General features: G+C 36.4%; 1 protein-coding gene across 1 annotated transcript; it reads left to right on the plus strand.

Moving 5' to 3' along the window:
* Positions 1 to 1292: 1292 nt before the first annotated feature.
* Positions 1293 to 4982, plus strand: LOC135933556 (C-type lectin domain family 4 member E-like). The gene is made up of 8 exons (XM_065471658.1): positions 1293 to 1382; positions 1571 to 1651; positions 3572 to 3685; positions 3887 to 3964; positions 4049 to 4114; positions 4223 to 4374; positions 4477 to 4601; positions 4694 to 4982. The coding sequence occupies exons 1-8, from the start codon at positions 1319 to 1321 to the stop codon at positions 4896 to 4898; spliced, it is 885 nt and encodes a 294-aa protein (XP_065327730.1). The 5' UTR covers positions 1293 to 1318; the 3' UTR covers positions 4899 to 4982.
* Positions 4983 to 10086: the final 5104 nt, after the last annotated feature.

The raw sequence follows: 10086 nt of genomic DNA on the forward strand, positions 1-10086 counted from the left end.
CCCCTTCATGTTCTTGGTTCTGCTAAAGGTTTCTTCCTGTTAAGAGGGAGTTTTTCCTTCCCACTGACACCAAGTGCTTGCTCATATAGGGTCATCTGATTGTTGGGATTTTCTTTGTGTTTCTGCAGGGTCTTTACTTCACAGTAGAAAGTGTTTTTTGGGCAACAGTTTTTGTGGTTTGGTGCTGTATAAATAAAACTGCCAAAAAAACGTTCAACACGTGAATTGTACTTCTGCATCTGATCTAGGCTGTAACTTATACCATAAATCAAACTTTAGCTTAAAATTCTTGAAAAAAAAATGTTAAAAATAAGAAACAAAACATTTTTATAAGTATTCTCAGCCTTTGTTCAATAATTTGTTAAAGCATCTTTGAAAGCAATTACAGCCTCAGTTCTGTTTGAGAATTATTTCACAATCTTGGCACAACTATTTTTGGACGATTTCTGCACATGACAGACAGGCTGTCATGGGCCTTTTAATAAAAACTGTCTTTCTTCTACCACACAGGCCTGAATGGTGAAGTTTAGAAATGGTTGTCCTTCTGGACATTTCTCCTCTATCCACAGATTAATGCTGGAGCTCTGTCAGAGCGACCACGGAAACATCTGACAGAAGATCAGTGGAAACAGGATGCACCTGAGCTCAAGTTTGAGCGCCATGATAAAGGCTGTGAAGATTTATAAACATGTTATATTTTAGTTTTTTTTGTATTTGATTAATTTGCAAGAATTTCAAGCAAAAATGTTTACTTTATCATTACAGGCATATTGTGTAGAATGTTCAGGTGAAAATGAATTTAATGCATTTTGGAAAAAGGCTGTAACACAAAATGTGTATTTAAGACACGAGCATTGGAAACAAAACATGCGACTGAATCAGTAAAAAGAAAACAAAATGTAGAACAAATAATTTTACCTGTTCCAAAAAAAAAAAAGAAAGGACAAAATGTGTGCAACAAATAGCCACTTCACAGGAAGGTCACACACACACACACACACACACACACACACACACACACACACACACACACACACACACACACACACACACACACACACACACACACACACACACACATATATATATATTTGTGTGTGTTTGACCTTCCTGTGAAACTGGATATTTTATGGCACATTCATCACTGAGCTGAAATGGAAGATTACTTCATTTTATCCCCCAAAAACAGGAAGTAAATTACCACAAGTTAAAAAAAAGAGATTTGGGTGGGTTCTTGTGAGGAAGTTTTTTTGTCTGTATATTGTGAAACTTCTCTTTTAGAACTGCTAATACACAGCAGCCACACACACACAGCAAAATGCCTGAAGCTGAGGTAGTTTACTCCGATGTGAAGTTTGCAAGAGGAAAAAAGGGAGCCAATGGTGAGACTTATCTAGTCATCTTTCTACATGTGAAAAGATTCCTAAAAAAATCTCTGAAAAGCTGTTTATATTACATCTTAGGTTTGAGTGTAATGTGAATACAGTGATTTATTTTACAGCCGCTCATTTTATCGGCAGCCACTGTCAGTGTTAACTGTGCAACAATCTGGTCTCATCTTTCATTGCAGAGGCCGTTACCACATCGACTGACTCGACTTACTCTGAAATCAAGATCTCAAAGACTCAGCCATCCACAGCAGAGCTGTCTGGTAGGAAAACAGCAGTAATTAATAAACAGGAGGATGAACTGTGAGCTCCAGTTAGTGTCTGTTATTAAGTAAACAGACAACAGAGGAACCACTTTTTCCTGAAATAAAGAAGAAATGTGTTTTTTGGTCAAACAGAGCTCTGTCATTGAAAACAAAACATCCGTCTGAATCAGTAAAAAGAAAAAAAAGCAGAACATTTGTTGCAAAATTGTAGCTGCGCTCATTTACCTAAACCAAACTTGTAGCTCCATGCTACCCGTTTTTCTTGTCCTTTAGTTCCTTTTCACTCTCTACTTCATTTTTTTTTTAGTTAAAATTGTTAAACATTGTTTATTATTTTTCCAGTGCTTATCTTTTTATTTGTAGTCCACATAATACAGGTGGTGGATGCAGAGTTTCATCCAGGAGATTAGGGCTTTGACCTGTGTCATATCATTTTAGTTTTAATTAGTTTACTAGTATATTTTTGACTTGTAAGTTTTGTCTTCATCCATTGTTTGGTTAAATCTTTTTTGATGATAAAACTTTGTGTTATGTTGAGTAAAAGGACATCATTTGGGTTAGAATGCGTCCTCTTACAACTTTAACAATGTAAGAAGCATCTCCTTCATTTTCAGGCTGGTTATAATCATATCTGTGAAATATCCTGGGTTGAGGATATAATTTCCTGGGACATAGTTCATCGAGCATCTGCAGTACAAAATATATTCACTACTAAAAATCTACCTCCACTAACTGAAATGTTATTTATTAGGACACCAAATTTTATAAATAATCTCCTTCAATATATCAACATTTGTTAAAATGTTTAAAAATGGAGATGTTCAGCCTGAAATTATTTCATAGAAGCTGCTATAAGTGTTTATTTCTGGTTAAAGCATGCTCCTTTAACTACATCCACGTATCTTCTCTGTGATCGTCCTTGTTGGCAGTTCCATCTTCAACATCCTTTGTCCACTTTATAAACTGTTGCATCCCTGCACATGTCCAAACCATCTCAGCCTCACTGCTCTAAGTTTGTCTCTAAAACCTAAACCTGAGCTGTCACACTCATCTGTAAAACTCTCCATCCTGGTCACTCTCAACAAAATCCTAGCATCTTCACCTTCACCTCTGCACCTCTTCATTACCACCTCCAGCTCTGCCCCCTGTCTTTTTGTCAGTATTTTCACTTCCAAATTATACATCAGCAGGTCTCGGGTCAGTCTTGCTTTTATATTTTTGTGTCACAAATCGCCTCTGACACTCATCTCCAGCTACCCCACCCTGTCTGTTGCTTTGGAAGGTTGATCCCAGGTGTTTAAACTAATCTACATTCACTAGTTCTGCTAGTGAAGGTAGGTAGTGAAGGTTCTATTATTAAAGACAGGAATGTGCAATGAATGTGATCGTGGCTCAAGAGTTGGCAGTTTGTCTTGTAAACGGAAGGTTGCCGGTTCGAGCCCTGGCTTGACAGTCTCGGTCATTATGTCCTTGGGCAAGACACTTCACCTGTTGCCTACTAGTGGTGGTCAGAGGGCCCGGTGGCGCCAGTGTTTGGCAGCCTTGCCTCTGTCAGGGTGGCTGTGGCTACAATGTAGCTTGTCATCACCAGTGTGTGAATGGGTGGATGACTGAATGTGTAAAGTGCTTTGGGGTCCTTAGGGACTAGTAAAGCGCTATACAAATACAGGCCATTTACCATATGTTGCAGTCAAATATGTTATTATCTGCCTTGCTTATAGTATAAGTCACATGTTTGCCTTTGAGGTTGGTGTATTTTAAATCTTTGATTGTGTGCTCAAGGAAGAAACCAATGAATCATGTTCTTTGTACAAATACAGTGAGAAAATAACACCTAAAATCTAGCTAAAGAAAATTATGAACCACATTTACACCACATCTCTCATCTCTGTTGTGTTTCCTTCTCTCACTATTCAGAGGATCCTCAACAAGCTGTGGTGAGCAAAAGGTCAAAGGTCACCTCAGAGAGAGTGGTCCTGGTGGTTCTCAGTGTTCTCCTGGCAGCTGCTCTCATTGCTCTGTGTTTTACCAGTGAGTTAATATTCGAATTTAATAACACTCAAATTAACATCAATTATTTTCAGTAATGTTAAGAAAAATAATGCTTCTGTTTAATGTTGTCGTCAAACTCTTGTCTTTTACATTTTCAGGGCTGTAAAAATCTTTTCGTTGTGAATAAAAAAGTAACTGATTGATGTTGTTTGTTTGTTCGTTTGATCCTTTTTTAAACAGCATTTAAAATAATTACAACTAACAAACAGCTTGAAAATCTGGAACGTCACAAAAAGAATTGTGAAAGTAATTTCACAGGTAAGCATATTTAAGGCACACTTTGATATTTAGTCAGACATTCCTGATGAATGACCGACGACTTTTTATTCTTTATTCTAACAGAGACTCTCTCTAATATAAAATCATGCAGCACGGTGCAGCCGACCTGTCCAGTACCTAAAGTGATAAGTAAGTTATAGATTTTGTCTTTGAGACACTAACTTTAAGCTAAGTTCACACAAACATGAACAGTGATTCTTCCACCTGACTGAAGTTGTTGCTGTAATCTCTTCAAAGATGATCCTTGTTATAAATGTGAAGAAGGCTGGGAGCAACATGGAGGAAAGTGCTATTACTTCTCCATCAGTAATTCATCCTGGAACAAGAGCAGAGATGAATGTAGAGCTAAAGGAGGAGACCTGGTTAAGATAGACAGCAGAGAGGAGCAGGTATGAAATGCTGCTGCAGGTTCATGTTCTCATATCTTTATATTTCACATTCTCAGCACAGAAAAGTCTAACAAAGTCATTTCTTCATCATTTTCTGGTCAGACATTCTTGCATAGAAGACTGAGAGATGTAATGAATAAAGATGAGGACAAGTTCTGGATCGGACTGACAGACTCAGCAGAAGAGGGCAGATGGGTGTGGGTGGACGGATCACCACTGAATCAAAGGTTTGATTGTTGTGAAAATAACGTTAATTCTGAAAATGAAAATAAATTATCAGTTTTTACTGAACTAGTTCTTTTTGTTCTTCATCTCTTAGTTTGCAGTTTTGGAATGGCAACGAGCCAGACGATTGGAAAGGGCACAATGGTGAACATCCTGATGGAGAGGACTGTGCGAGGATGGGAGAAAAAGGTGGACGTGATGCTCTGGAGTGGTGGTTTGATGCATATTGCTCAGATCCTCACAGAAGTATTTGTGAGAAATCAGGAGTAAAAGGACAGTTTAAAAAAGTATGTGTCTGAAATTCATATATGAAACACCAGAATGAAGTGATGTAATTTTTTACTAATGATGTCACAAAAGGAAAAAGGGAACATAATGAAATAAACAAGTAATATTTTGTATTTGATATTTTTAATTTTTGATCTGATTAATTTGTTCAAGAAATGTGGGAGCACCTGTAAATTCATTAAACTATTTTCAATAATAAATTATCCTGTTTTGTAAACTTAAAGCCATCAAGAAAAACACAAAGCATTTTGGATACTGAATCAATGAGTACATCACATAACTACAGAAGAACCTATGAATTATTTATTATCACTTTTATAGGAAAAAGAATTTAATGAAGAAAGAAAGACGTGAAGTGTTACAATAGAATAATTAATGTCAGTGTGATAAAAATAGGAAGTGTTACGTGACATTTTAACATCGGGTCATCCCGCACACCAAATTGAGTCTGTTGTTCTCAAAGTTTTCAGTGTGAGAAGCTGTTTGCAACTGTTATAAATGATCCACATTTCTTACCTCTCACATTGTGTCTCCTCTAAATGTTCATCAGGTGAAGCTCCTGACTCTTAACATGCAAAATCAAACAGAGGGTCAAAGGTCACCTCTGACATTGTGGCACTGCTGGTTCTCAGTGTTCCCCTGACAGCTGCTCGCGTAGTCATTTATCTTCTCTGAGTTTTTGCTTTTATTCAAGCATGTCTAAATTACAAGAAATTAAATATGCAACAGAGCTTCAGCCGTCTTATTGTCTTAACCCTCTCTTTTGTTTTGGTTTGTTTTAGAAAATTTGGTTTTATCCAGGATCTGAATCAAAATAGGTGACATAATATCCTCATGAAATCCCCCAAATTACTCTTAATAAAGGCAAACAACAACAACAAGCAAATACTTGCTGCCCTCTAGTGGGAAACTGACAACATTCATTTATTTGCGTGTGGCTGATGATCCTTCCCATGCTAATAATTTATATAGAGGGCACCATGGTGGGATGGTGGTTAACACTGTTGCCTCACTGAAAAACGGTCCAGTGTTCAAATCCACTATCTGGGGGCGACCTTTCTGAGTGGATCCTCTCTGGGTACTCTGGCTTCCTCCTACAATCCAAAAACATGCATGTGGCTAGTTGTTTATTCTAAAGTTGCCAGTAGTTGCCTCTCTGTGACAGAGTGGTGACCTGTCCAGGGTGTACACTGCCTCTCACCCTCAGCTAGCTGGGACAGGCTCCAGCCTTATAAGACAAGTGAATGGATGAATAAAAATCTGTCAGGTAAGCTTATAACACATACCAAAATGTGGGGTGCGTCCAGTGAAGTGAGGGGCGCGTTCAGGGAAGTGAGCTCGGTTATACGGTGTGGTGGCAGATTTCTTTTCTCATGTATTAATCACATATTTTAACCATGTCGCTTTAGTATAGTAAGAGCACTCCTGTCACGAGTTTGTATGCATGTGGAATGTGATCACAACTGGGGACCAAGTTTTATTGCACCTTCACAGCAGACTCATTTTCCTCTTGAGGGCTCTGGGCATCCTGTTGTACAGTAGGTGGCGTTTAGTCGAAGCTTTTCTTAGACTGAAGAGATAAGGATTTGTCAATAATTGATCTGCTGTGTAATGTTCTTTTTTTAAGAGTGTCTGTATATAAGATGTAAGCGCTGTAGCCAGAATTCAGAGATCACCCTAGTGTTTGGCTGGAGTTGGACTCTCCATATTACAATATGTTTATTAAATCATTTCAAAACGCTCATGTTGCAGGTTATTGTTAAAATTTCTATAACAATGGTCTCACCTCTTGTTTTCAGATCTGGCAGAAGCCAGAGAATAAAACACTCTACCTGTCATTCATCTCATCGTTTACCTTTTGTTTTCATGTTAATACGTAATAAAATCATACATGTGGTCCATACAATTGATAAACCAAGAAAAGGTAAAACCTGCACAGTAGTTTTTCTTGGTGGGATTTGTACTGGTTTGTTTTGCTTTTTTAAATGTAACAGGTTGCTGCTATGATAGTAACAGCCAACTTAGCTCACTGCGGCTACGACATCTACCATTGAAAATAATTTGTGCACCTACGTGGTATAAAATTTAATATGCGCTCACTTTTAATGCTGACTTTAGGTGCACCTTGTATATTCAGTAATTTATACAACAGAGTTAGTTTAATATTGTTTTGGGATAAAACTTTTCATAGTTGGGATAAACATATTTGTCATGACTTTTTTTTTTTTTAATAGATTGTTTTATATAATTCAAAAAAATCATAACAAATAGGTAGGTAGCTTTGAAAGTTTTATCTCAAAACAAGTCCAATTTCTATCACCAAATTTCACAAGATTTCCATATTTAACACATCACCAAGAGCATCTGTGAATCTTTCATGTTTTACAAAAACGTAAAGGTAAATTAAAAAAAAAAAAAACATAGACTAATACCAGCCTGAACGTGAAAGTTAACCTACCACGTTCCTATGATACGCGCCGGATTGTGGATGAAATCCAATAGATTGACGCTTGTTTGTCAATCGATTGTTCCAGCCGTGTATTCCAGCCCTAACCCTAACCTTATCCCTAACCTTAACCACCACCTTAATCGTGTTAGACAGTGTTTTCCAAAGCAATTCAAGTAAAATAAACATACATGTGTAACAGTTGTCATGTTTCCTCATTGATATAGGGGTGTGTCAGGTGGTCGAAAGCATAACATACCGAAGATTTGTCATCTAGCATAAAATGTCATGCTTTGGGAGTAAGAACGTTGGGAGTGAGAACATGTTGGAGGTACATAGACATATTTATGCATTTTTAAGAGCTGTTATCAACTCCCATCAATTATAAACCCTGTTCTTGTTCAAGCTGTCTTCAGGTGGATCTGTGATCTTTTTCAAATTTTGTGACTCCAGCATTTTGAAATTATTACATCCAGAAATCACAAGGACTTCCCTATTTAGTGCTGCATCAGCACATGTAGTTCTGAGTAACAAATATAAAATATGAATGTTTTGGTTTTGTTTAGATTTTTGGAGTTTATTCCCATTTTGGGAATGTGAGAAAGTGAGATTAACATGTGTTTGCATTTTGAAAGATGAATGTGTAAATAAAGATCTGGCAGACGTGACAGAACAAAACACACTCCCTTTAGTTCATCTCCTCATTTACCTTTTTTTTGTTTTTTAGGACCAGATATAATCTGTTGGCAGCCCTCTCACTAGGGGTGTGTTACACATATTGTGACTCACCTTCTAAATTTTGATTCAAACTGTTGATACTGGGCTGATTTTACAGTAATACCCACACTTGCTGATTGCTTTTTAATGAAAATTTTAAGATGGGATAAGCTGGAAATTTCTGTGTCACAATTAAAATACAATTAATGATTTAATTAATAAATTAAGTAGAACATTTTTAAGTAGTGTGAAATATTCTTGTCAATTTATTGTCAGTTTCTGAAAAGAGACAGCTTTGATGGATTGCTGAAGTCAGATCATATGATTACATCATAACCTGGAATCTCTGGAAAATCTCCCAAATATCGCATCACATTTGAACTTTGATCTCACTTCTACATCTACCTTTCAAGTTATTTATGTCCAATTTGTACAGATCCATAGCAATTATCCATTACTTTATGTTACGTCTCGGTCTAGGGGTACAGGAACGCAACATAAGGGTTAAAAGGAAAGTGACCCCGCCATGGTCCCCAAAGCCATACCCTGAAGCCAAGGTGAATTTATTGTGACTAAAATCAAGGTTTTAACTGCAAAACTCAGGCTCTTTGAACTTATGGGAAAAGAAGCATTTAACCTGCAGTTCAATGCAAAACAGAGAAAAAAAATATCACTGGCCAAAATTGGGCAGACTTAAAAATAAAGTACTTTAAGTACATTTACTTTAAGTACATTTTCAAAATGGTATTTGTCTTTCAATAATAATAATTAAAATTTCAACATAAAGTGCAGTTTTTCTTCTTAAAAAATAAGTCAGAAACATAACAGGTTATGTGACCAGCTTCACCTTTAAACTCTAAGTAACCTTAGCCAACATTATTTTGTACAGTAGGCTAAAACAGTGTGCTTGTCAAACGTTTTAGTGCAAAAAATAACAAACCCACTGGATTCACAATAACTCCATGTTTATTTACTGTCCATCTATTTCAGTCAGTTACTTAGACAAAATAGCCTATTCACATTTTCAGAGTTCAAGGCAGCTGTCTTTTTTGTTACTACACTGTAAGAAAAAGTCCTAATATAAAAGTATTTTACTTTGTATTTTACAGTTTTGTTCTGTTCTTCTAGAATATCATTAAATTTACATAAATAGACTGTGATTTCACATTTCAAATGTAAATTAATGTAAAATCACTGTAATGTAATAAAACATAATTTTCTTGTTTTTTAAATGTATTTGTCTGTACATATGCATATTTAGATTGTTAAAATACATTCACAAATGTATCATGATTTCACAAATATTTGTCCGTTATTTGAAAGCTTGAACTGTTAAATTCAAATGTAATGCTATGGAAAAATATATGAAATGATTCGTATAAACTTTTTTAACATCAAATAATTATTACTATTATTGCTATTTAGGGCGATTGTGGCTCATGAGTTGGCAGTTTGCCTTGTAATCAGAAGGTTTGAGCCCCGGCTCGGAAACTCTCGGTCGTTGTGTCCTTGGTCAAGACACTTCACCTACCGCCTACTGGTGATGGCCAGAGGGGCCGATGGTGCGATATGGCAGCCTCGCTTCTGTCAGTCTGTCCCAGGGCATGCAATCCATTATTATTTAAACCAACTGTTAACTGTATATTTCTGTACATTTAAGTATTAATATTCATATTGCCACATTCATTGACCTTGTTTATATGTAATTTCATTCTTTAATCACATTAAAATGTTCCTAATTTAATGTTTAAAAGCACTTGAAAAAGGCAAAATCCCATGTAAAATTAGGGCAACAAAATGTATTGTCATTACTGAAAATAACCGTATTTTTATGAGAAAGTTATTTTCTGGTATTATTTTGGCGCCCCAGCTGCCGGAAAATTACTGTTTTTTTAGGATTTTTTTTTTTAACAGTGTATGTGAGCTGCAAGTGAGAACAGTCTCTCACATGGGACAGAAGCGGCAGGACTAATCAAATACTTTGATTTGATTTGATATACCTTTATTAGTCCCACAAGGGGAAATTTCATGTTAAG

This window comes from Pelmatolapia mariae, linkage group LG22 (assembly GCF_036321145.2).
Source record: "Pelmatolapia mariae isolate MD_Pm_ZW linkage group LG22, Pm_UMD_F_2, whole genome shotgun sequence".
NCBI lineage: Eukaryota > Metazoa > Chordata > Actinopteri > Cichliformes > Cichlidae > Pelmatolapia > Pelmatolapia mariae.

Bases quoted from the DNA above. Each gene is read 5' to 3' on its own strand.
- LOC135933556 (XM_065471658.1), top strand. From the start codon at position 1,319: ATGCCTGAAGCTGAGGTAGTTTACTCCGATGTGAAGTTTGCAAGAGGA. The intron at 1,383-1,570 runs GTGAGACTTATC...CTTTCATTGCAG, and splicing joins AGGAAAAAAGGGAGCCAATG to AGGCCGTTACCACATCGACT. The intron at 4,115-4,222 runs GTAAGTTATAGA...ATCTCTTCAAAG, and splicing joins TCCAGTACCTAAAGTGATAA to ATGATCCTTGTTATAAATGT.